We start from the raw sequence: 26,803 nt of genomic DNA on the forward strand, positions 1-26,803 counted from the left end.
TTACTAGTCAAATTTGATGTTATCCAAGTAAATTTAAGGGCTGCAAATTACTTATTCGTGTCCACGCAATATGGTGCACTCTAATATGTGGAGCCACAAAGCCAACTTTATGAACACAAATATTGGGATTAACAGTGTAAAATTAGGACACACTAATTCCATTAGTCACATTGTGCATGCCTCCCTCAGGAACAGTTACTTGATTTTCGTGTTAATACTAATAAAATTAAAATTTCCTCTACAAGAGGATAGGAAATGCACCACTAGTAGTTCAGTCCTTCCCAAGTTTTGCTGAACACGAGTAAAAAAATAGTTTAGTCATTTTCAAGTTTTACAGTTCCATATCCAAATATCTCCATCCATATCTCTCATGGCACTGCACACCTACCAGCCATACCAAAAAAAAAAAAACAAAAGGTTGAAAAAAATAGATTTGGCTTATTTCGCTTCAAATTTTTCACCTCCCTCTACCTTTGCACCCACATGAACCTCCAAGTCGCCAAACTCCAAAGAAACTGACGTCCCTAATTGCAACAGCAGGGAGGATAAGAACATATAGCATCTGAAAAATATCAAAAAAAGAAGTGGTCTCCACTTCGATCGAGCATCCATCCGGTGCGTGCGACCATGCAGAGGAAACCGACGACGTACTACGCCTCTCGCATTGCACGCTGCAGCTAAGTGCAAATGGACAAAAGCAGAAGTGAGGTAGCCAGCCAGAGATAGAAAGCTAGTCACGGTTTGTCGCGAGCCAACTCTCACCCCAGCCAATGTATCCTTGAACGTTGGGCTCACGCGCGCATCGCACGGATGGCGAGCAAGGCTCGCTGCGGGTGCAGAAGCGCCCACACGTCACGGCGTGTGCAGTGCACTGTCGATGATGGCGCACGGCGTAGCGGAGGAATGCCAACAAAATGGTCGTGTTTTTTTCATACCATCACAACATCGTACTATCTGCGACATTGGAATTTGTTGCTTAGAGAACATTTTTCCGTCTAGGGAGAATGAAGGAAAACAGGACGATGGTCAAAAGTTGGGGAGAGGAGAATAACATCGTGCCAAACGTGTGTGCTGCATGTGAGGACAATATTAAGCGCTGGCTCAAAACGTAAGAGCTCCATTTTTTGGCTTACGTTGCAGAGCAACGGAGAAAAGCCGCTTTATAATAAAAAGCAACAGGCAAAGAGTTGGTAGGCTTGTGGAAACAGTAGCACACAAGGCAACAGCTTTTACTCAGGTGCATCCGCGAATTACGATGCGTTACAGGAACAGAATACTGGCCTCTACCACGCAAAACATCTCCAGAAAACGGCTTCATGCTGCACCTGACACTCGGTGATTCGTTTTGCTAACGGGCTGATCGGTCATCAACCTCTTGCAAGAGCATGTAGAATTTGAAAAGTAATGTGACCAAAATGATACAGTTCACTTTCTTTCAATAGTTTGGTACTTTGGTAATGTAACGTTGGATTTTTCATAACATGAACGAATGTTAAACACTCGAATGCTAATCCTCTATAGGATCATCTAATTGATATCAGCAGAGAGCAGGGTAGGCTTGCAAAAATATTCCCTGCCAGAAGCTACAGCCACCTTCAGGGGCTTCGACATCATGACTAAGCTGAATGGCTAGTTTAATGTAGGTTATCATGGGAACTAAAGACTCCCCGTTTGCTTCAGTATATTCCCTTCTATCCCAACAATTGTAACCAGCGAATTTGAGTGGCCTTTCAGGAAAACATCTGTGATCTGGAAAGCAACATGAACAGATCAAGTTAGATAAAAATAAATGTGAAATTGATGGCTCATGACACTACCTAGTCAACTATGAACCATACGAGCTCCTAAGTGAGGTTTGTTTCTTTCTGCATAACTGCTGGCAGTAGAAGATCGAGCATAGAACATGAACCAAAAAAAAAACTGAGCCTTTATACTAACATCCTAGTAGTGGCCCAGGAAAGAAAAATCCTGGTAGGTATGCACAAGACTAAAGGATAGCAGAAAAACATTATGACGCAAAGGAGTGCAATAGGACTTCTCCAAACGAACCACAAAAGTGGACCCCAAGTAGGTTATTTCATCCAGCAAGGTTTGAATCTAAGAGAGGTAGCGTATTTGGCTATCCACTAGATGGGCTCAATGAGCAGCCACTATAGCGTGTGGTACTAGTACAAGTACAGCAGTAGTTTCTGCTTGCTCTTTTTCTTCTAAAAAAACTACTGTTTTTCTGCTCTCTACTTCATTGAATAGGCAGAGCGCCTGACATTTTGTTTCAAGAATATACTAACGCCCTAGTACTTAATATGTGAATAAGTTATCATACCTGGGTACACCCAAATAGCTTGAGAATTCTCAATGATGAGCAGCTGTCGACAATCAGCCCCAACGCTTCATTGGTCAGTTCACGGCAAAAGGAAAGATCCAGAACCTCCAAGTGCGTTGAACAGTTGCGAGCAATTGCATAAGCAGTAAGATTTCCAGCCTAAAGTTAAAGCAGTAGATATTATTATAAGCATAAGATATATATGTGCAAGACTTATAAGGCATCATACAACAGTCCAAGAAAGCAGGAAAAACTACCCAATGGTACAGGTTTACATGAAGCAAACAAATGCATAGGAAATGGAGGCAAGGGCAACGCCGCAACAGTATTTAAAATGAATAAATAAGAAATTAGAAGTCAACAATTATGTGCTAACAGCCAGGGAATAAATGATTATACATCAGCAGTTAAACATCAGTGACTCGGCAATTAGTTTTGCAGTACAGCAATTCAATGAGTCAATTCAAGTATACCATCATATCCCAAGAAATGCATGAAAAGAACCCATACAATGTCCTAATTCCAATCAACACAACGCAGAGACAGGCACACACACATCCAAGCAGAGAAATGGAACAATGGGCAGAGTACCTTCTCAACATTGTTCAGGCATAACTCAGTTAGGTATCCTCCAGACTGTTCCAAGAACCGATACACAGCTTCATCACTGCAATTACAATCAACATGATTACAGCTCAGAAACAACTTTGCACGACCTCATTACACAAAAATCATGTGTGTCATCTTCATCAATACAAAAGAGTACCAAGTATTAATGAAGAGTCACGCTAAAATGAAATAAGGGTCCAAAATATCCATCAGTGTTGATATGTTAGGCTGACACAGCAAATACTATGGAATTGTAAAAACATGTGGATATTACCATATGATTTTGACCATCTCTTGTATAGAACTATAGATTGCTAAGGAGGGATCCATTCCTGCTGGTCTAAAAACCAAGGAGATTCTTTGAGCCTGAAACCAGTCTGAGTTCCAGCTGACTCATGTGGGGTATTATATTTTCTCTTTGTATTCTATACTCCCTCCAATCAGAAAAGAATGTTGTTTTAGCATCTGTGCAGTCAACAAGTTAACTTTTGCCATAATTATTGTTTACAATGCAGGTTATGGGCATATGGAAATGAAGTGGCTAAGTTTGTGTTAACAAAAGTTTTCATAATATTATACCTGTAAAACTTTTTTTGTTTATGCAAAAGAAATAGGTGGTCAAACCGTCAAAGTTATCTATTGTTGACTTTGAAAAGTACAAAACAACTTTTTGTGACAAGATAGTAATTTCAATGTTTCCTTAATCTACAAAAGAAAAAAAAAGTAGCAGCTCAATTCTAACAAACAAAACACAATGACCCCAATACCATGATTACAAATATCACATCCTACCAGAATTTCCAATAAATAATGAGTTTACAGTAGGACATAGAATCTTGACAGCATTATAATTAAGAATGAAGTAATCCGCATCACATCAACTATGTTATTAATTGTCTCAAACTGTAAGTAAAATCAGGCAGAAAAGCGTATAAGGCTATAGGACTTTACAGTACAGAGGAGAAATTCATTTGAAAATTGGTAACAGAAAGAAAAGGAATTACAAGGTAAAAACAAACAGATACATGAACATCATAATTGGGGAGTATGGTCAGAAGCAACCCAACAAGCAGGTTGTCCTAGACAGCTAGACTCCCAGTCCCAGCCAACAAAGGAAAGTGTGGGTTCCTTTCACAAGCAGTATAATCAGGATATGTAATTGTGTGCAAAATAAGGGAGATAAATTCAGCTTCTTTTCACAAGGTTAAAAACATTTTTTTACATAGAGAAACTGAAAAGACACCCTATACCAAGAAATAAATTCTTATTGAAAAGATGATAAGTAGAACACTAGTCGAAAAGATAAAACTCATTCAATAATCATTATCTAAAAAAAAAAATAAAGTCATGGATGTACATACTAACAAAATTATCCTGCTAAAGAATAAAAACACTCCAAACAGCATCAGAAGAGAAATACCTGAATGTATTCCTTTGGAGCTTTATTTTTTTTATAAGCCGGCAACCATTGCGAAGATGTCTCATTGCTGAATCCCGCAATCTATTCAGGTTGCGAAGGTCCAATGAAGATAATTGTGAGCAGTTCCCCGCAATAGTCTTAATGGAAGATGATGTCAGTTGCCTACATATAGATGACACAAACGTAGGTAGTCAGAATTACACCCTAAATCATGTATCTATACCTGCATAATATGTCATATTATGAGTATAAACATTTATGGTATCAGATGATTGTGACAAACAGGGCCTATAGTATATAGAAAATAACTTATTAACAATATGCTCTCAAATGTGACACTTAAATAACAACAATAAGGCCAGTGCCCCAGTGAATACAATTATCAAATAAATATTTAAGGGATTGATGTCAAAAGGCTTTCAAGAAGGTACCAAAGCTATTGGCAGCCTGCAATATCATGTTACAGTTTCATTTTGGTCAGGACTCTCATCAGATAAAAAGTTACAGATCCACATTTAAAATGCTGGCCCTATATTGATGGATAAGCATTTCCCTAGCCCCTTTACTGATGGAAATTGGTGTTGTATTAACACATAGGACAGCTGTCATGTACTGATATTGAGGTAAATAATTGTCTTATTACTGTTGTTTCTCTATTGTAGACCTTCTAGTTACATTAGAATCAGCTCTGGATTTATGCTTTATATGGAAAATTTGTTTTGTATGCACCTGATTTATGGTGTAGTTTGGGAGATGAAAGTTGTAACCTAAAACTAGTGCTGATAAAGTAATAATACAATAAAGAAGATATTCCTCATAATTAAGTAGAATGCCATGAAGACTTACAAGCAACCAGCAAATGCCAACTCCTTCAGATTTGAACCGTGTACAGGAATAAGCTCATTGACAAACTTATTGCAGACAGATTGTATACCAGACATTGATAGAACCTCTAAATGCTTAATCTTTTGTAAGGAAGGAAGAATCATCATGGCATCCACGTTTAAGCAGTCATCAATATATAGTTCCGTAAGGACTAAACTCAACTTGTTAGCAAGATTCTCGATTCCAGTTGAAGTGAGAAGAGAACACTCGCACAAATTTAGCGAACTCAGAGAAGGGGCTGCAGAGATTATTGTGTCTAACCCACTATCAGAAAGACGGTAATTTCCCTTCAGAGATATTTTTTTCAATAATGGCATGCTGTTAGGAACCTTTGCTAAGGTAGCAGGCAACATGTAGTCAGGCATGCATCGCCCAGATAAGTCAAGCTGCAAAACCTTCAGTAAGAGCAAAAGGGAGGGAAAATGAGTCCTCAATAGGTGACTTAAATAAGAAGGCCGCAAAGTTAACAAAATATCAGTGATCAACCCTAAGACCCAAACACTGTTATGGTCATAATCTAAAACCGACAAATTTAACAACTTGTTTTTCAACGACAAATCGAGACATGGCACATGGACGAAATGGTGCTTCTACATGTTTTAATATCTTATTCAACCTCTAAAATTCTAGTTAATCACGGAATAATCTATGGTAACAAAATTTTCACATATATATGTAGGATAAATGATAATTTTACTATTAGAATGTAAAATTGTCATGTGCTCCCTGTAACAAAAATATGAAGGGTGTGTTCAATGAAATAGCTCACAATTTTTTTACAAAAATTACAACATGTAATTCGTTTTTAATTCATATCAGCGCACGGCATTTAGCTATAAAGAGTAAAAAAATATTACCTGCAAGATTTCTGTCCTGCATTTCCCAAAAATGGTCTCAAAGTCATCCTCACTCAACCATGAACACTCACTGAGTTGCACTGTCACAGGATTATCACACATGAGTTCACCAAGAAGATGGACATTCATCTTTCTAGAATGGCATAGACTAGATAAGAGTCTATTTTTTAGCTCATCTGGAATGCCAGCAAGTGATTCGATAGCTTCAGCATTATTTGAAAGAGTTTGCAAGCACAAGCTAGTAAGCGATGGAGCAGATCGTAGTGGAGATTTCCTATCTTTGGAAGGTATCCACGAAATGACCTTATTAGCAGACTTGTTCAAGTTGGAAGAATTCAACTCCCGAGCTCTCAGTTTAGCTTCTCTGTCAGTAATGATCCTCATTGCAGTTGAAAATGGACCTGGCCAGTCCTGAGGATCAGGAACCGGTTCCAACTCTTCTGCATTGTCATCATCATCACCATCATCACTATGTCCATCTTCATCTGCTTTGAAGAATGCAAACCTAGGAGCCATTTCAATAGCTCTCTGTCTTGCCCTTTCTCTCCGACGTGGTTCCCAATGATCTGCTGGGAAACTCTGCACCTCTTCAGAAATCACTGAGTTCAAATCCATTTGATCCGCACCTGAGCTAACAGACAATGAACTCTCTTCCACAACCATCTTAGCCTTTCCTTTACTATCGGGACTAAACTTACCAATCCCGGTACCAGCACCAGAATCATCGTTCCCCAAATCCAGCTTCCCTTTGCCTTTAACATCATACCTAGCCTTCTGCCTTCTCTCCTCTTCTGTGGAATACATACCTGCATGGTTTTCGCCTAATGCACTTCGCATAGGAGATGCTAATAGCTCAATACTCTCACCAATTGCCGAACTCTGTCCGTGCACATGCTCGTCAATGGGGATGTCATTTTCTCGAATAGTAACTCCACTAGCTTTCTTTTTACCTGTCTTCACAGAATCACCCATTCTCCCTTCATCTGTCCTGCCCATGCTCATGGTGAACAGATTCAGTTCAATCAAATCAGAAGCAGCGCATAACTGTACCGGCATCCTACTGCCATCCTCCCCTGGAAGTATGCAGTCATCATCATTGTCACTCTCTGAATCAGAGACGTATGGGATCTCCATCCCTATCTTACGACGCTTCCCCGAACTATCCACATTCCGGTGCGGCATTTCATCATGCACCTGGCCTCCAGCCCCGCCACCTCCATTCGATCCGAGACCCATCTCCCCACCCATTTGAACACCAAGCTCCATCGACCGTTTCGCAACCCTAGACCCCGATCGCAAGCTTATGAACGCCGCTTCACCACTACGATTACCGCCGCCCCAAACCCTAACTTCGCCGCCGCCGCCGCCGCCGCCCCCAAACTCACCAGCGCTGGTCGGAGAAGCAACGGGGGCAGGAATCGCTTGTGCCCTCCCCTTCCTCCTCCCGGACGACGCGGAACCAGAGCCGGAGGAAGCGCCATCGGCCCCCGCAGCAGGAGCGGACGACGCCGGGGTAGTGGTCGGGCTCGCGACGCCGGATGCCGCCGCCCCGGAGGCGAGGCGCAGGCTGCGGCGAGGCGGCGGCGCCAGGCCGGGGGACTTGAGGGATCCGTCGGCGGCGGGGGGGCCGAGGCCGAGGCCGAGGGTGAGGGCGGTGGACGGGGACGGCCACGGAGTCCCCGCCGACGACCCGCCCGCCATCTCCGTCGGCGGCGGCGGCAACGGCGACGGTGGGAGTGTGACCCCCGCGGATGCACTCGCGGTGTCCGCGCCCGAGCGGAGGCGAGGCATCGGCGATGGAGGAGCGCGAGGGCGGCGGGAGAGAGGGGGGGGGGGAAGGGGGAGAGGCTTGCGGGGGAAGGAGGAGGAGGCGGTTTGGGCGGCGGCGCAGTTTTTTATGGTTTTCCCGCGCGGCCGAGGGGGAGAGCGCGCGAGGCAGGCGATGGTGGTGGGTTGGGTTTGGGTCGTGGATGGCTGCGGGCTGAGGCGGGTTCGAGGCCCGAGGCGGCGGACGTGGGGGCGGGCCCAAGGTGGGGTGAGCCCGGTGCACCGTGCGCCCGCGCCGTCGTTTCGCTTTGAGATTCGTGCGGTGTCTTGGTTCCGGTGTATAGGGTGGGTCTAGAGTAACTGGGACTTTGTTCGTGTCCGTTATCGGGGATCGGAATGGTTGTGCCTAGGCTGGGTTCGTGCTTCGTTTGTTGGCTTGTTGCTACAGTGCTTTTGCTGTGACAGGGAGAGACCGGGAGGGTTGTGCATCGTGCATTTGTGCATTCAGGGGGTGTTTAGGCTGTGTTTAGATCTAGGGTGAAAAGTTTATGCGTGTCACATTGGATATACGGACACACATTTCAAGTATTAAACATATATTAATAATAAAATAAATTACAGATTCCGCATGTAAATTGCGAGACGAATTATTAAGCCTGATTAATTCATCATTAGCAGATGTTTACTGTAGCACTACATTGTTAAATCATGAAGCAATTAGGCTTAAAAGATCCGTCTCGCAATTTACACACAATATGTGTAATTGTTTTTTATTTTGTCTATATCTAATACTCCATGTATATGTCCAAACATTCGATGTGACAGGATGAAAAGTTTTTGCGTGGGAACTAAACAGGTAGATTCAGGGGTGTAAAGTTTTGGCTTGTCGCATCGGATATTATATAGGGTGCCGCATGGGTGTTTGGGCACTAAAAAAACTAATTACAAAATCCGTCAGTAAACCACGAGACGAATTTATTAAGCCTAATTATTTTGTCATTAGCAAATGTTTAATATAGCACCACATTGTCAAATTATGGAGCAATTAGGCTTAAAATATTCATGGAGCAAATGTTTACTTTACCATTCCCATATTTTCCCTATGAAATGTCCAAGGGATCTCATTCGGAATAACATTCTCAGTTAATTCTCTTTCAATCAATGGCAAGTTCCGTACCGATACAACAGGCACACCATTTCTCATTTTGATTTATTTTTATCTTTACCTTTTTTTTAACAAACTTATAAATGTGTGTCTTATGATAGAAACCGGAGATGTAATTCATTTCCATTATAAAAAAAAAAGATACAACAGGGCACTTGCTGCAGAAAGCGCATCCGATGGGAATAGACAAGAGTGATCAAAAGGATCTTACAATCACAATTATTTTCCAAAGAGTACATTTGAATAGATAAATACTATAAATACAACAGATGAACAGCCTGCACAGGTAATTCATCATCTATAAGTGCAGAAAACAATGCTCTTTAATCCTGACAGAGTTCAGCTGCTAAGAAAGGAAAAGAACAGTGCGGCAGCAACAAGAGTGTTCTACTGGTTTTCAGAAGCAAAATTCCAAACCAGGTCCAAGACGAGCAAAAGAATGGTGCAACAGCACATTTCTACTCAAACTCACAAAGCGAAAACACAAGCCGCGGAGAAAAGTAGTGCAGCCACCAGTCTCCATGTACCTGCACCGATCGAAACTGCAGCATTGGCACCCATGCAATCGTCGTTGTTGCCACTGAAGCATCCTGGACGGACAGACTTGGGCACTCCACCATCTACCTTGAAGCTGGTGGTTGGCTTCCCGCTGCTGAACAAGACACACCAGAAGTACGGCCCGCCGCCAGAAGTGCCACTGACAGCTGCTCCCACCTCCGTGTGGTTCTTGCTGTGCAGTACCTGAATGCTCTTCGCATCATTAACCAGGAAGTTGAACGCCTGGTCTGGGGTTGCATAGTTAGACTGGCAAGCCAGAAGCCTCCCGGTGATCTTGGTGAGTGTTGCAGCTTGGACGCCACAATTTGGGGCAAATGTTTCAGCGAAGCTGGTCTCCGGAGGCTTCTTGCTTTCACCAACTTGGTTGCACTGACCCTCGTATGCTTTAATGTACTGCAGAGCAATGCATCCTAGGCCTTGGTTATCATCAAGAGTAGATGCCTTGCTGGCAGTGCGGTTGCTGTTGATCAATGCCACGAGCTGGTCGGCAGGGTTATCTGGAAAGGAGATCAGTTAAGAGGTGGAATTGGTACACAAATGCATTAGGCTGTGATTGGGTGGCCATTTGATTACAAGCAAAAAATCACAACACTGGAACCAACAAATGCATGCTAACTTAAAATTTTAAACTCTTATTAATAAGCCTACAGTAAATGTGGAGGGAAGTACAGCAAATTTCCATCAGCAATGATCAGTAGTCCAGACATTTTTCAATGGAGAAAGCAGCAACCAATGTGAAAGTTGAGCATGCTAGTATCAAACTTAATGTGCTTACTTTTGGGAATTTTGTTTATTAAAGATGTTATAATACCAGCATTCATTATTAGCAACAGTGTGTGTATTGAGTAATAGTGTTTTACAATTAACTGGTGTTACTTGCAATAACATCTGTAATTAGTAAGATGTATGCTAATTCATATCAAAATTTTAAGCATAACTAGTAACATATGATAAAATATAAGGTACAATGTGAAAACCATTTTGTTTTTTGCTGCCACACCAATCGATTAATGTTTCATTATTTCAATTTAAAATGTTTTGTGGTGCATAGATGAAAGGCACATGCACCACTTTACGTTATCAGATTCTATCATGCTGTCAAAAAATTTTGAGAAGATCTTTGCATCCATTTTTCCAGAAAAGATCTACTACTCGAAGACATCTCATGACACCCCCCCACCCCCCAAAAAAAAACAAAAAGAACCAGCCCTTTTTTTAGCAAGCATTACGACTTATTTCAGAAAAAAAAAAAAAAGAGCCTTACAACTTACACTGCCTCAACTACTGCTCTCATAACGTCTTCCTCTCAAAACCTTGATGAACAGTTTGCAAATGCAGACTTCAGTTTAGTGGACCATTTGCTCACTCGATGAAGAGATCAACCAACTATGCACACTATGCAGCTTTTCCCTACATGCCAAACAGAGACACGCATCACTGGATGCTGCTTCTTCCACAGCGATCTCCACTTCTCCATAACCCCAACTGGCCAATTGCCCCAAATGGCGCAGAGTCCACCCTTGACCCTCACCCCCAATTCCCCCCAAGATCCCAATTCGGGCTTAAGCTAAGCTACCAGCAGGCCCCAGACCCAGATCCAACCGCCACAGCGCGCTAAAACGGCAAAGCCCCATTCCCGAATCGGAGCATGCGCGGGCAGAGCGCTCGGAAATGCAGCGACAAGAGCAGCAGAATTCAGTAAATTTACAGAGATTACTCTAGAGAGAGAGAGTCAGAGAGACGGTACTTTTGCTGTCGGCGGCCGAGGCGGCGGAGAGGAGGAGCGCCGCCAGCACGGCGGCCAGCAGCGGCCGCGCGGGGATCGTCGTCGTCGCCGCCATTGTCGCCGCGTGCCGGATCCGATGAAGCTGGGTGGGCGTGCGTGTCGGCGAGAGGAGAGGAACGATTTGGAGCTTGGGTGAGGTGAGCTCAGAGCTCTCAGCTTGTGATCTCTCCCGGTCGATCTGCTGCGAGCTCGCTTTCTTTAAAGCCTTTTTCTCTCTCTCTCGTGCTCGCTAGTGAGTGTGTGCGGCTTCCGTTCCGTGTGACGGTGTGAGGCGTCGTTGCCGTTGGCGTGGATGAGTGTATTTCCAATAATACCCCCGCCGACTATTTTCAGTTAGAAGGCAGCCTTCAATTTCCTCAAGCAGAAAGAACAATCCCATAAAAAAAGGAACAGAAAGAACAATCACGTGGGACATGCAGGTAAGTGAAACCGTTGAAATTCGATGGGCTACAGCTGACAAGGATAATAAAAATAAAGGAAGCAAAAAACAATAATCTATTATTATACCTTTAAAGTAATAGAAAAAGGAGCCTTCACGTTCGCTCTCATGTCCTAGAAATTCTCAAATTAATCCAAAAAATAAGAAAAAAGAAAAATAGAACTAAATTAGGATTAGTTAAAAACTGAAGAGAAAAAAAAGCAAATTAAGAAACTCGAATCGGACAATCGGTAAAAAAAAAAGAGGAAAACCTAATCATACTACTGGAAACGGAATCGGACAATCTATCTAAAACAAAAGAAAAAGAAACAAACAAACAAAAAAAGGAAAACCTAATCTGGAAACGGAATGTACAATCGGTCAAAAAAAAAAAAGAAAGAAAAGAAAAACATAATCATATTGGAAATGGACGATATTTTGGGAATACGCGTATTCACACCACTTTTAGAAACATTGAAAGACAAAACAATCCTGATCAAACTCTGCCGTTTCCGAATTGTATCAGTATTGTCATGCCAATAAATACATAACCAAGTCAAAAATTAGCAAGCCAAAAATACATAATCACGTTCGCTGTGGAGGCTAGAAATTCCCACATTAATCGGAGAAAAAGAAAAGAAGAGTCCAAATAGAAATACACTCAAAAATAGCTGAAATTCGGAATTAAAAATATGCAATATTGAAAGAGGAGTCCATATAGGAACCCAATACATGATTAATTAAAGTTCGGAATAAAAATAAAATAAATTTCGAAATTAGAAAAAGGAAAACGAGGAGTTCGAGTAGGAATACAATTTAAAAATAACTGAAATTCGGAATTAAAAATAAGAAATATTGAAATAAGAGTCCATATAAAAATCCAATACAAGATTAATTAAAATTCGGAATGAAAAATCTAAAAAATCAAAAATTAGAAAAAAAAAAAGGAAAAAAGAGTTCAAGAAGGAATACAATTTAAAATTAACTTAAATTCGAAATTAAATATAAGCAGTGTTGAAAATAATAGTGCATATAACAACCTAATAGTAGATTAATTAAAATTCAAAAGAAAAAACAAAATAAAATCCGAAATTAGGCAAATTAAAAAGAGAGTTAAAGTAGAAATACAATTTTGAAACAACTGAAATTGAAAATAAAAAATAAAAATATCAAAAGAACACAATACGAAAAATAAAATAAATTCTAAAATTAGAAAAAGAAAAATACTTGGAATACCATTTATAAATAACTAAAATTGGTGATAAAAAATCAAAACTATTGAAAGAAAATACCATCGAAAACACATGGCGAGATTAATTAAGTAACATGCCTATAAAGAAGTAGAGTGGTGGCGGTTGATACGACATATAAAAACTGTTAATAAAACACCAAATAGAATCCTAATAATGATTGAAATGAAGGACGACAGCTAGCCCGTGAAGCAATCGATCAAGGCGGTTGCCGGGACTTCTAGAAAGTAAAAAAAAAAAAACCAATGCTAATCATATTCGATTTTTAAAATCTCAATGATAATAAAAAGGAGAAGCAGCGGGCGGGATGTATAGGAGAGCCGCCGACGGTTGGCGGGACTTCTAGAAAATAAAAAATGAATTCCAACGATAGTTATGTTCGATTTTTAGAATTCCAATGACAATAAAAAGTAGGCGGCAGATGGGCCGTAGAGGAGTATAGTGACATCGTTTAACGGGACTTCTAAAAATTATAAAAAATGAAACCAACAAGACTATAAACTCTAAAAACTACGAGGTCCAATTTTTAAAGGTTTGGAACTTCTAAAAAGTAAAAAAAACACAATGATAGTCATGTTCGATTTTAAAATCTCAATGACGATAAAGAAGAGAGGCAGCGGGCGTGCCATAAAGGAAAACAATGGCAAAGCCGCTGACAGTTTTGGCGGGACTTCTAGAAAATAAAAAATGAATTCCAACAATAGTTATGTTCGATTTTTAGAATCCCAATGACAATAAAGAGTAGGCGGCGGATGGGCCGTAGAGGAGTATAGTGACATCGTTTAACAGGAATTCTAAAAATTATAAAAATGAAACCAACAAGACTATAAACTCTAAAAACTACGAGGTCCAATTTTTAAAGGTTTGGAACTTCTAAAAAGTAAAAAAACACAGTGATAATCATGTTCAATTTTAAAATCTCAATGACGATAAAGAAGGGAGGCAGTGGGTATGCCATAAAGGAAAACAATGGCAAAGCCGCTGACAGTTTAGTGGGAGTTTAGAAAGTAAAAAATGAACCCGAACGATAATTATGTTTGATTTTTAAAGTCCCAATAACAATATAGAGAAAAGACAGTTGACGGCCCATAGAGGAGTATAATAACAGTGTTTGACGGGACTTCTAGAAATTATAAAAACTATAATATCTGATTTTTAAAGGTTTAAAGGAGAATGAATAGAAATAGTGATAGATCAAGCAAGCAAATAAAGAAGGATATGACAGAAGTAAGGGGTAGTAGCTGGTTTGACTTTTAAAAACTATATAATTAGAAATACGGGGATGATAAGATGTGGTCTTTCAAAGTCTTAAAACAACGAGATAGCTATTTAATAAAATTTAAGTAAAATCATACTGAAAAATATATGATTTTGTTTAGGTGCTAGCCGCGCAATTGCGCGGGCCACCCAGCTATTTATGTGTAAAACTAAAGACTGAAAAATATATTTCGACTAAAAAATTACCCTAGAATAAGGTCTCAAAACTCGAGTACAAGTCAATAACCAAACGATGGAAGACTTAATCCCGCAAAAACTACACCTTCTACTACTAGGATGAAAATTGTTGGAGAAATGCTCAAACTATCACGTTACCATTTTTTCTTAGAAATGAACTGGAATGGTAGAGTTGGAAACAAAAATGATATTGATACTATTAAAACATTAGGAAATATTGCAAACAGAATTATTAGAATAAAACCTCGAAATCAACCTATCACTAGGTACACAAGATTATTAGTCAAGGTCATGTTCACATTATAAATTAACGTCATATGCATTTATTAGTGAAAATTCAAAATAATAAGCAACTAATTTAAATACCTTGTAATAATATTTTAGCATCAACTGGAAATATTATGGTTACAACTTTTTTCCTTGATGGGTTGTGGTGTATACTGTTTTTTTTTATTTTGATGGGTTATCATAAATATACGGTGTCTTTTAATGGGTTGTCTGTGATATATTGTTTTGTATCGTGTTTATCCAGAATTTTCCAAGAAGTTAAAAAAATAGCATTTCCATTCCATTTTCAAATAATTCAGAATCTAAATAAAGCAGTCGATACAAAACTGCAATGTAGCAGATACCATTAGAAAACTTCAAGCCATTTTCACCGCTACCAGAAAGTCAATAAAACTAAGTGTATCATTAGTCTTTTAAGATATTTCATTGAATTGAATAACTTAAATTACCTTGCCCTGGTTCCCTCAATCGTCGGTGCGATCTCACTTGTAATGATCTGCGGTTTGTATTTAATTTGATTAATTAAGGGCACTTTATGATGTGACGTACCGACGTGTCTTCACCGAACGTTCAATGACGCTACTAGCTTTATATATGTACGTTCTTATTAAAAAAAAAAGAGAGATGATGGTATCACACAGCTAGTCGCATAATATGGTAAGTGAGATTTTCATGAGGCATTTTTATTCTTCGTTTACACATTCAAGAGGGGTTAGAATTTACAGACTTTATTACCCATGTTATCTGCATGGAGCCGTAACCCGTAAGTACCTGTGCAGATTAAAATTAAATAAGCGAAAGGAAGTATTCTTTTCTGGGGTAAGTTTGCATCAGCTAGTCAAATCTGTTATCCTACTCCTGTAGTAGCAATTTGATACCTTTTGCAATCTATTTGCCGTTACCTATGAGGCTGTGAAATTAAACACACTGAAATTTAAAAAAGGACCAAATGGTAGGTGCATGCCATGTGCAGGTTCTTAAATTAAGAACGCAAACACTGCAAAATCAAACGACGCCTATATCTGCCGTGATTTTGCAATAACAAGCTTAGCACATCTGCACATCACATGGCAGCAATAATGTGTTCTTTTTGTCATGTTTACGGTTTTACGGACTGCGATATCCGAACAAACGCGGGCCTCCGACGAGGATTTAATTTGTCCGTGATGATTGACAAATTGATAACCTAACCAATGTCACCGACGACAGTGGTAATAAACTAGGAGTACTACCTGAACCGTGCATGCTAATGGAGTATTATCAGTTTGTCAGTACAGTATGAGGGGGCAGCGCTAGTGAGACAATTAAATGACCAACGAACGGACGCTGTCATGTCACCTCTCTTAATCTTCTTCAAAATGGAAGAATTTATAGAGATTTTGTCAGGATTTAATTAAATTATGTGAAATTTCTGTAAAGTTCTTACATTAAAAAAGAACCATGGAAAAACAATCTATTTTGCCACTTATTAGGCGTTTAACTATTTACGACCTATATTTACCACCCAAGGATGACACACACAAAAAATATATTGTCATAACACGTGTGTGCTTATGTACCTACGACATATGAGTCCAATATCAAATAGTTAATAGCCACATTTAAAAATGGTAAATAGTTAAATATCTCCACACCAGCACTAAAAATTAAATCGTTAAATGTCACATCTAAAAGTGATAAATAGTTAAATATCTCCCGGATCTGAACTGTTGATGATTAATCTGAACCGCCTGCCCAAAAGGCACAGAGGTTCGGTAGAGGTCCAAGGTGTATTCAGAATAGCATGTTCCCAACATGCACTGTAAACACGAAAAACGAAGCGGTCCATCAGTGTATGATTAATAAAGTATTAGCTAATTTTTTTTAAAAAAAATGGATCAATATGATTTTTTAAACAACTTTTGTATAAATTTTTTTTGCAAAATAACGTACCGTTTAGCCGTTTAAAAAATGTGCGTACGGAATACGATGGAGAGGTGTTCCAATCACAGCCAAGTATATTTTGAAGAGTTGACAATTATAAAGGGCGCATCAGGAAATTTACCTACCGCGCTGTTCGTGCCAGATGTGATCTTAGCCGCTTATACCTAATCGAACGGTGAGCCTATCCTCCTCTCCCACCTCCCCAAAACCTCAACAAATCGTGGCTCCGGCCGCCGGCGGCCGTACCCGCCTCCTCGAGAGGAAACACCCCCGACCCACATCCTTCGCTGCACAGAGCATGCAGCATCTGACGCGCCATCCCAACCATGGCCGCAGGCGACCAGGGCCATGGCCATCTCCGGCGGTTCAATTCTTCGAGTACTAACCATCTCCTTCGGGCGCGGCGACTAAATGCACCAATTCCTCCGCTACTTGGTGACCCTCGGCCACCAACTTCTTCCCGGTGAGTTTCCTAAAGGCATTGAGTAGATCTCCTTCCTTCACTCCTTCAGAATGTGAGTGATCGGTGTGAATTTTTGGTCCATCGATGGGCCTTGTGATCTGTGTTAGTTAATTTTGGCGAGATGGGCGTCGCCGCGTCGGATTGTGTTTGTTGTTGTTTTGAATTGTTAAAAGCCGGAGATCCTAAACAGAAAAATGCATGTAATTCCTTTTGTTTTCTCCCAAATCACAATCTGCAGTGGTCTGGCGAAACTGCACTGGTAGATACTCAGTTCCGCCAGTGTATAGTTTGCAGAAGAATTGTCTGAATTTCCGCAAAGTCGTAGTTGTTATGAGCCAAGCCGTATATTACACAACTAGAAATAGAAGATCATATGTGAACTCAAGTCACAACTAGAAATAAAATGCTATACATCATGCCATGTGAACTCAAGATAATACTCCCTCCGTAAAAAAAAAACAACAAAAGAAAAGGATAATATCTCTTTTATTTTATCTTACAGGAGTTGCAGTCATGACCAAAGTTTGTCACCAATCAACATTCAACAACGTCTTAGTGGCACGCCACGTACAACTCAATCTTTTTCTTCAACCTTCACCGTACAGATCACCCGTTCTTGTCATCTCTGTTACCACTCCTAATATAAACTGAGCATTGTGCTAAACTATATCTGAAACGCGGTTGAACAGAGAATTTCGAGGGGATGAAACAGTAGTGTTATGCCGCCCGTGTTCACGAGGTGGCCCTGCACAATTGCACAGGTTCAGGCTAACACTGGAGCAATAAAGCTTCAAAACCCTCTTCGTCATTTGATATGGCTGTCCTATGTAAGTTGCTGTGCTATTATGTTCAACAATCATCAGGTTGCCTCTTGCTAGTTAGACTGTTAGAGACTTAGAGGACCTTCGATCACTGCACTTTTACTTTTGCATTGCCTGCTTTATGGCAAATCAACTATAGTATTTGTTGAGAACTACACGTAGCAGCAGCTAATTAATCACTTGGTCTAAAAAAAGCAACGCAGGAATCTAATGCAGTAACATTTCTCAGTAACCATGTGTGACATTTTTACAAGTCTAGTGACTAATTCATGCCAAACATGATTAATTTCCAGAGGAGTATACATCATCAAATTGTGATGTTACAGACTAAATATATCTCTCAGCATATCAAATTTTGCTTTGATTTTGTGACTAGTGATACTAAGCAAAATGGAATGTCACCACAAGTACAATTCATTTTGTCTCTCGAGCATATATAAATGCATATTTGCATGTTCCTTTCCATCTCCACACTTCAGAGTTCAGACTAACACAGCCCATGGTTGTAGGCAACCTGGCATCGATCTCGGAGGAGCAGTGCCAATGTCGGCCATGTCGGCGCCCTGCGAGCATCAAAGCTGTCGTCCTCCCGCAGCGCAATCACGTCCTGGTCGGCGGCTGGGTGGTCTCCAGGAAGAAGCGGGTCGGCATCCACGCGCGGCGGCGCCACCGCGCGTACCGCTGGAACAGGCTGCGCCCGCATTCCGCGGACAGCTTGGGCACCAGAGCCCAGCCGCCCGCGCCGCCGGCTTCCTCGACGTAGCCCTGCTCCGACATCCACGACCGGAACGGCGCCTTCTGGTGCAGCGCGCAGCGGGGGCCGCCACGCGGGAGGAGCTCCCGGCACAGGCACCACAGGATCGTGCCCCCGTGCGACGGGTCCGGCGGGAAGAACCGCCGGTTCAGGATGCGCTCCGCCACCTTCTTGTGCGACGGCGGCGGCGTCGTCTGGAACACCGCGTCCTCGGCCTCCTCTTCTCGGGGAGGTGACGGCGGCGGTGGCGCCTTCCTCTTCTTGCTGTGGCGCGGTGCATCGGCGACAAGTGGTGGCGGCGGCGTCTGGACCTCCACATTCTCGGCCGCTGCCGCCTTGCCATTCTCGCCGCGCGCCTTTTTGCTGGGGCGCGGTGCATCGGGCACCTGCTCGGCGGGCGCCGTCTCCTTCACCTCGCCGTGGGAGAGCAGGTGCGCCTTCTCGGCTTCGTACTCGAGCATCAGAACCCGGACTTCCTCCTCGGTGAAGAGCAGCTCGGTGAGGTCGCAGCCGTACTCTTCGAAGAACTTCTCGTTGAACTCGTCCATGGAGAGCGCCGGCGGCGACGTGGCGGCGGTGGCACCGGACGGAAGCGACGGAGGGGATGAAGCGGCGTGGCAGGACGCCGGCCGGCAGATCGGCGGCGGAAGCGGCGCGTTGAGGACGCCCACGGCCATCGCTGTGCTGTCCCGCGACCCGCCGGCGGCTGATGAGTCGCGCCGGCGCGTAGGTTCGCCCGCGACGAGGCAGTCGGTGTCGGGAGGTGGCGCCCTGGACGAAGTATATCGACGCGGACAAGTGGAAGTGAAGTTAGAGTCGGATTCGGTAAACGCGGTTTCCGCCGCTGTGATAATCCGACACGGCGACGGATCACGAAGCACGTACACACTAGGTAGGAGTAAAAAGTAGAGTGCTTAAAAATAGTTAATATGATTTTTTTAAAACAATATTTTTATAGATATTTTTTGAAAAACAACATTTAACAGCTTAAAAAGCCATCAGAGAAAAACAAACGAGAAAGATAGAGTTGGGAAAGTAGATTAAAGAAAGGAAGGAAAAACAAACGAGAAAGATAGAGTTGGGAAAGTAGATTAAGGCCCTCTTTGTTTAGGCTTAGGCTTATTGGCTTAGACTTTTAAATCAGCTTATTGGCTTATATGATTTATAAGCCAGTGGATTTAATGTCCTAAGTTTAGTGGTGGAGTCATACATCTATCTCATATAAGCCAAAAAAGCTTCTCCAATCTAACTTTTGGCTTAATAGTGTTAGAGTGGCTTATGGCTTCAAAAAAAGCCAAATGAAAAAGCTATTTGTTTGTTTTGGCTTAGACTTTTCGACTTATAAGTTGGCTTATAAGTCTAAACAAAGAGGGCCTAAACCATAAGAATTCTACGCCTAAACTATAGTGAAAATACAAATTACCCTATAAACCATAAGAATTACACTTAATTCACAAAACCAGACATCCTTCCCCCCAGTTTTTCATATCGAACGAATTATCCCCTGACTCGCTCTGTAAGGTTTTGGTCCTATGTGGTGTACACGTGTCAGTCCAGTCAACATAAAAAAATTAAAAAGCAGTGAGGCCCATTTTGATTTATGGGTTTAAACCTTTTAAAAAAGAATAAAAAAACGTATATGGCATGAGGGCCTCTCGCTTTTAAAGTGTTTTTATGCATCACGTAGAACTAAAACCACTCAAGAGCGAGTCAAGGGGGGTAATTCATCCAGTATAAAAAATTGAGGGTGAAAGATGTCTGGTTTCGTGATTAAGGGGATAATTTGTACTGCAACTGTATGCATGGGGTAATTTAGACCTTTTCCATTAAAGAACACAGCCTTATACCTTTTCCTAACTTCTACTCTATCCTTTTCCACACGCACGTTTTAAAGAAAACACTGTTTAGTAGTTTCGGCAGCCACACGAGGAAAACGAGGTAGGTGGAGTTGGGAAAGTAGATTAAAGAAAGGAAAAACTCCGAATTACACCTCTAAACTATAGCGATAGTACAAATTACCCCATAAACCACAAAAACCAGACATCCTTCACTCTCAACTTTTTCAAAAAAAAATCAATATAAAAGTTGCTTCAAAAATCATATTCATCCATTTTTTTAAGTTTTTTAAGCTAATACTCCGTCTGTTTTATACTATAAGTCATTTTGACTATTTTTAGTCAAACTTTCTTAAATTTAACCAAATTTATAAAATAAATATAGCAACATATATGGCACCAAATTAGTATAATTAAAACTATCATTTAATATATTATATTTTTGTTTTGTATTGAAAATATTACTATATTTTTCTATAAACTTAATTATTTATTTAAAAAAACTAGAAAAAAAGACAAGACGACTTATAATATGAAACATAGTGAGTATTTAATCGTTCACGTGCTGATCCATCATTTCGTTTTACTTACTAGGGGAACCTTTGAAAAGAACCTAGCTTTGAGTCAAGGAGACTAGTGGTGACTAGGCGTACATACGGTAACGACCTCTTGTGGCCACTATGAACCAATGGCACTCCCAAATCCCAAATAGTCCATACACAAATAAGGCTTATTTATAAGGAGTGGTTGGTAAAATTTCTTACCTTGGGGATATCTGAGGCTCCATATTCTTGGGCACTCTGAGATTCATTTTCCGATTGGCTCTAGTGCTTGATGATGATGAAGAAGGTGAGATAGAATTGCTCTTCCCTAACTAGATGATTGGACTAATTGTTGCTTTGTTGTGGCGGTAGGAGATGACGTTGTAAGCAGAGTAGTGGCTCGTGGAGGAAGATGATGTGGGGAAGGTGAATCACGAGCGAGACAAGTGTCAATGAGGTGGTGAATACATGATGAAAAGATGGGCGCTGTTGCGGCGACAATGGCAATGGAGTGTAGGGTTGGTGATGTGAAGTGGGGAATATATACACGAGAGTTGATGGTGCGAGGATAGATAACATGTCCATTATTGGCAGTGAGTAAATGTTACCTCTAGGATGCATTCACACATGCAAGCCTACCCACGTGTACAACATTTATTGTAAAGATTTCATCGATTATCTTTTTAAAAAATATTTTATCTGTTTGCAAGCTAGCCTAATATGTTGCGCGAGAGATTATGGTACATATGAACCATTCAATGCCCCGCTGCTCGCTGTTGTCCGTCTGCAAGTGCAACGGTAAGAATGGTGGTTGGATTTGGTGGCAAGGAGTTCCGTGTTACCGGGGCTAAAGGGGTAGCGGCGAGGATGGTGGATCCATCCAAGGCGGCCACACGAAGAATAGCGAGGATGGCGAATTCGATTGGGGGTAGGGGTCGAGGAAGAGGTGGAGATGGAGGCGGTGGCCGTTGGTGAGGTTGAGAGGAAAAAGTATAGCAAAGGGGGGAACCGATGGCGGTGGCAGTCGATTAGATCTAGTGACAAAGAACCCGTAGCAACCGAATCCAAGCCAAATATAGCCGAACAGTGGAGAGACAACGATAACGGACGTACGGTGATGTGATGGATATGTAAACGTGGTGACTGAATCCAAGTCAGATCTAGCCAGACAGTGAAGAGACAATAATAATGGGTGTACGGTGATAAATATGTGACGACGGTCACCGAGCGCTGATGATGATAACTATAGTAATCAAGCTAGGCTCAACCCCCGCTCGCCTCCTGCACAAGCTTGTCCCCACGACCGTGGTTAGTGTGGTATCCTCATCTTGGAGACTGCCTCCGTCCACCGCCGGACTCACCAGCACACGAATGCACGAGTCCCACATGCCGAAATCAAACCTCGCGCGAAGACGACCGTGCCAACCTAGTGCGTGCGCGGGCCCCACACCTCCCACCTCTCCGCAGTTGCGCGCATCTTTCCTCCCCCCTATTCCCTTTCCTCGCCTAATTATTTTTTCCCATTTCGCGCACCTGTTCCCCTCCTCCGCCCTCTCCCCAACTCGCCATTTTCCCCGTCTTCCACAGTGACAACCACCACCCCACGCTTTCCCCTTCCTCCTCGCGATCCAGCAGCGGGAGAGATGGATCGGCCGCCGCCGGATCAGCAGCGGCAGAAGCAGGCGCCGCTCTTCTCGCCGTACCAGATGCCCCGCTTCCGCCTCAACCACCGGTGAGCCGCTCGCCGCCCCCCCGCCCCCGTGGTCTGGTCTCGCTGCGCTCGGGATTTTCGAGGTCTTCTTTTGCTTACGTTTACGGGGTGTGGTGTGCGTGGACGTGGTGGCAGGGTGGTGCTGGCGCCGATGACGCGGTGCAGGGCGATCGGCGGGGTGCCCGGCCCGGCGCTGGCGGAGTACTACGCGCAGCGGACCACCCAGGGTGGCCTGCTCATCTCCGAGGGCACCGTCGTCTCGCCCGCTGGCCCGGGGTAATCTCGTCGCTTCGCCCTCCTCCCCTTTCCGCGCTTTCACGATCTGTTGGCACATGCTTTGATGCTCCTGCGCTCGACTAGTTTTATTGCTGCTAAATCTGGCAGGAGTAGCATCAGAACAAAATTGTCTTTTTAGGATGATTTGGTACTGGATATTTGGCAGGGTAGTGTTAAGTTTTCATCAAGTGGGGTTGGAATATTCTTATTTTTTTTATTAGTGGGTGGCGGTTATGGCCAACACAAAAGAGTATTAAGCTGTTTGTATTTTTGACATGGGTTTATCTTTCACACAATATTTTGGATGGGCAGTACAAAATGCCAAATTAGATTCCTCCTCTTAACCCTGTCTCAATAGGAGTTGTTGGAGCATGCTACATAGGATGCTATGATGAATGGCCTTATAGTCTTAGATAGTAAGATCAAAATTGTAAGTAAATTTGGGAGAGATGCACTGAGTTCACAAGTAATGTTAGTGTCCGCCGCTGCAAACTTAAGACATATCCTAGACACATTCCTGAAAAGTAAAATAAGATATCCCTCACTGTCTATGATATATTGTCACGCTCTATATGTTTGGAGTTATGTAGACAGTCTTCTGATACCCGGTACTGATGAACTTGTTGCAAGTTTATGTCACTTCTGTACTGTCATGTCATAACTCAGAATATGCATATTAAGTAGCGAATGTTGTTATTGAAGGTTTCCTCATGTCCCTGGGATATACAATCAAGAGCAGACTGATGCATGGAAGAAGGTGGTGGATGCTGTTCATGCCAAGGGAGGCATCTTTTTCTGCCAGTTATGGCATGTAGGCAGAGCTTCTCACCAAGGTATGTTCATAGCTTCATAGTATGTTAGAATGATAAAGCAGTTCCACTAAATTAAATTACCAAAAGTTGTATTAGCTATATATCATTGTCCTGTGCCTTGGTAATTTTAGTACTGTCTCCTTTGATTTTTATTAAGGTGTATTTTAATTTCAAAAAGTCTTCAAGATAGATCTTTGACCATTGATTTCTGATAGACTGTATCCTTTACAGCTATAAAACGCGTACTGTGAAAGCATTTGAAATACGATTCTCTTGGTATAACTATACACAATAATGCACTTGTAATTTGACTATTTCTGAAAATCCTGCCTTATATAAATCAATGGAGGGATGCTTTGTCATGTGGAAAAAGGGTGTATTTTTGTCTGAATCTGGAGTAACTCTGTTCCCTGTTTTTCTCGAGATTCATTTCTTCTCAAGGGGTAAAGGAAGAAAGGTTGAATTAAATTATGCTTAGTCAATGCAATACCAAAAACCTAGGTAGTTTTTTTTGGCTGGGCTCAGTGATCATGGATAGGAATGAGGGGTGGTCTGTTTCAGTAATTGCCTGTGTTCACCTTGTTTGTCCCAGACCCTCTATGCCTATCCCTCTCTCTTGCTGTATTTTGCTCTTTTAACCTCTTCTTCCTTTTATGTAATTTGAATTTCATTTCTGGTAATGGAAATGGGGGCCATGTAGTCCTTGATCAAAAAAAAAAAAAGCACTACCAAAAACAGTCACACTGTATTGTGTAATGAGATAGATGAAATATGTTATTTCCCTTTTCATTTCCTTCTTCAACAAATTATGGCCTAATTGCAACTCTATGTCTGTACCTATGCTCTGTTCATGTTGTTACTTGTTACTAGGGACATCCAGTAGTGGTACTTATTTTTCTTTATCAGAGTTCATATGATTAATAATATGCACTGATTCAAATGTGTTAGTCTTCACTTCAAGCTTTTTTTTTTATAACAAATTCACTTCAAATGTTGACCAATGCCTTTTCACCTTTCAGTATACCAGCCAAACGGTGCTGCACCAATATCCTCAACTGATAAGCCAATATCAGCAAGATGGAGAATACTGATGCCTGATGGCTCCTATGGCAAGTATCCTAAACCTAGGCGCCTGGCAGCATCGGAAATACCTGAAATTGTCGAACAATATCGTCAAGCCGCCATTAATGCCATTGAAGCAGGTAAAGATGCAACACACAAATTTGCAATCAGTCCAACCATGGGCCATCGGAAATCTCACCGATTTTCTGATATGGAGATGAATCACATGTACAGGTTTTGATGGCATTGAGATCCATGGTGCTCATGGCTATATCATTGATCAATTCCTAAAGGATGGAATCAATGACCGCACTGACGAGTATGGTGGCTCACTTTCCAACCGCTGCCGGTTCCTACTTGAGGTAACTAGGGCTGTGGTTTCTGCCATTGGAGCAGACCGAGTCGCGGTGAGGATATCACCAGCCATTGATCACCTTGACGCCTATGATTCAGACCCCATTAAGCTCGGCATGGCCGTTGTTGAGCGGCTGAATGCTCTCCAGCAGCAGTCAGGGCGGCTCGCCTACCTCCACGTCACGCAGCCACGGTACACCGCCTACGGGCAGACCGAGTCTGGGCAGCATGGCAGTGCCGAGGAGGAGAGCCGCCTGATGCGCACCCTCCGGGGCACGTACCAGGGCACATTCATGTGCAGTGGCGGCTACACGCGGGAGCTTGGGTTGGAAGCAGTGGAGAGCGGCGATGCCGACCTGGTGTCGTACGGGCGGCTCTTCATATCAAACCCGGACCTGGTCGAGCGGTTCAGGCTGAACGCCGGGCTGAACAAGTACGTGCGTAAGACATTCTACACGCCCGATCCTGTCGTGGGTTACACGGACTATCCGTTCCTCGGACAGCCTAAGTCGCGGATGTAAATGTACTGCGGGATAAGTAAATCAAGGATACGATTGTGTATTGTAAGGAAAATAAAGGGCAACGGTGAGGTGATTTAGCTTATTTTTGGGACCTAATTTGACGGTAATTTATTCTTTCACCAAATCTGATATGATCCATTGCTGATTCAGTAGCTACTCTAGCCTATGTAAACCTTGGGTCATCAGCACAGATTGTATCTATATGTGTATTGCATAATGTTTCATATCAGTTATCTAGCAGATTTATGCATCGTACCAGTTAGTAACTGTTATTTTGATGGGAAAAATCAACCAAGCAGGCTTCATATGGTCAAGATTGCAACGTGAATATGGTTGTAATCGTATTTGTCACACCGTTCTCAAATCTAATTTCGAATCACAAGCTCACAAAACCCAATCTCAAATTCACCTCTCCCATATTTGCATTATCTATTCTTTTATGTGACAAATTTAAACTACGATGCACAAGGAATTACTCTGATGTCTGAACTTCTGAAGATTAAAGGAAAATTCAGACACCCTCGCCTAGTCTGCATCATGACACTTCAGGAGGGTGATCAGATAGGAGCTGGTGGAAAACGTGCTCTAATTATTAAAGCTAACCTTGCTGTTTCCCAGTATTTATTTCTGAATTGTACTTGTAGCGTGAAGAAACGAAGCACGCTACAATAGTAGGCTATAAGCCAGCAATAAACATATTTTAAAGAGATAAAGAAAAAGAGAGAAAAGCAGCGGGCTACAGATCTGTAGCCAGCTGCAGCACGGACTATAAGACATAATGTGTGTATGATAGGTGGGACCAGGTATTAATAGTATACTAAGCACTATTGTATAAATTAGCTGTTACATTGGTTATAGATGATTTGGAGCTAGTAATGGGCTATACTATTAAACTTGCTCTAAGCGGCTAGCTATAGCATGGGTCTATCCGTGCTCTTCGTGCAGTAC

At 42.1% G+C, this 26,803-nt stretch overlaps 3 protein-coding genes across 4 annotated transcripts; 1 reads left to right on the forward strand and 2 right to left on the reverse strand.

The window, feature by feature from the left end:
• Positions 1 to 1,407: 1,407 nt before the first annotated feature.
• On the reverse strand, positions 1,408 to 7,938 carry LOC127783340 (uncharacterized). The gene is made up of 6 exons (XM_052310594.1): positions 6,095 to 7,938; positions 5,199 to 5,632; positions 4,353 to 4,514; positions 2,915 to 2,990; positions 2,324 to 2,482; positions 1,408 to 1,749 (listed from the first exon to the last, which is right to left on the reverse strand). Exons 1-6 carry the CDS (start codon positions 7,883 to 7,885, stop codon positions 1,657 to 1,659), a joined length of 2,715 nt encoding a protein of 904 aa, XP_052166554.1. The 5' UTR covers positions 7,886 to 7,938; the 3' UTR covers positions 1,408 to 1,656.
• Positions 7,939 to 9,220: 1,282 nt separating this feature from the next.
• Positions 9,221 to 11,579, reverse strand: LOC127781261 (uncharacterized). Its single transcript, XM_052308196.1, has 2 exons — positions 11,332 to 11,579; positions 9,221 to 10,081 (listed from the first exon to the last, which is right to left on the reverse strand). The coding sequence occupies exons 1-2, from the start codon at positions 11,423 to 11,425 to the stop codon at positions 9,495 to 9,497; spliced, it is 681 nt and encodes a 226-aa protein (XP_052164156.1). The 5' UTR covers positions 11,426 to 11,579; the 3' UTR covers positions 9,221 to 9,494.
• Positions 11,580 to 22,628: 11,049 nt separating this feature from the next.
• LOC127782975 (12-oxophytodienoate reductase 7) lies at positions 22,629 to 26,113 on the forward strand. Of its 2 annotated transcripts, XM_052310268.1 has the most exons (5): positions 22,630 to 22,851; positions 22,966 to 23,106; positions 23,809 to 23,939; positions 24,938 to 25,120; positions 25,215 to 26,113. In XM_052310268.1, exons 1-5 carry the CDS (start codon positions 22,763 to 22,765, stop codon positions 25,853 to 25,855), a joined length of 1,185 nt encoding a protein of 394 aa, XP_052166228.1. In that variant the 5' UTR covers positions 22,630 to 22,762; the 3' UTR covers positions 25,856 to 26,113. The 2 variants fall into 2 exon arrangements, with proteins under 2 accessions (XP_052166229.1, XP_052166228.1); XM_052310269.1 differs by lacking the exon at positions 22,966 to 23,106 and having other exon boundaries at positions 22,629 to 22,851.
• The last annotated feature ends 690 nt before the right edge of the window (positions 26,114 to 26,803 follow it).

The sequence above is a fragment of the Oryza glaberrima genome, chromosome 8 (assembly GCF_000147395.1).
Source record: "Oryza glaberrima chromosome 8, OglaRS2, whole genome shotgun sequence".
Classification (NCBI taxonomy): Eukaryota; Viridiplantae; Streptophyta; class Magnoliopsida; order Poales; family Poaceae; genus Oryza; species Oryza glaberrima.

What these genes read in the sequence shown, in the direction of transcription:
- LOC127783340 (XM_052310594.1), bottom strand. Translation starts at nt 7,885, where the DNA reads ATGCCTCGCCTCCGCTCGGGCGCGGACACCGCGAGTGCATCCGCGGGG. An exon ending in TTGGCATTTGCTGGTTGCTT is followed by an intron (nt 4,515 to 5,198) that starts GTAAGTCTTCAT and finishes ATCTATATGTAG; the next exon opens with GCAACTGACATCATCTTCCA. An exon ending in CTCCAAAGGAATACATTCAG is followed by an intron (nt 2,991 to 4,352) that starts GTATTTCTCTTC and finishes TTGTAATTGCAG; the next exon opens with TGATGAAGCTGTGTATCGGT.
- LOC127782975 (XM_052310268.1), top strand. Translation starts at nt 22,763, where the DNA reads ATGGATCGGCCGCCGCCGGATCAGCAGCGGCAGAAGCAGGCGCCGCTC. An exon ending in CGCTTCCGCCTCAACCACCG is followed by an intron (nt 22,852 to 22,965) that starts GTGAGCCGCTCG and finishes ACGTGGTGGCAG; the next exon opens with GGTGGTGCTGGCGCCGATGA. An exon ending in GTCTCGCCCGCTGGCCCGGG is followed by an intron (nt 23,107 to 23,808) that starts GTAATCTCGTCG and finishes TTGTTATTGAAG; the next exon opens with GTTTCCTCATGTCCCTGGGA.
- LOC127781261 (XM_052308196.1), bottom strand. Translation starts at nt 11,425, where the DNA reads ATGGCGGCGACGACGACGATCCCCGCGCGGCCGCTGCTGGCCGCCGTG. An exon ending in CTCGGCCGCCGACAGCAAAA is followed by an intron (nt 10,082 to 11,331) that starts GTACCGTCTCTC and finishes TCTCCTTTCCAG; the next exon opens with ATAACCCTGCCGACCAGCTC.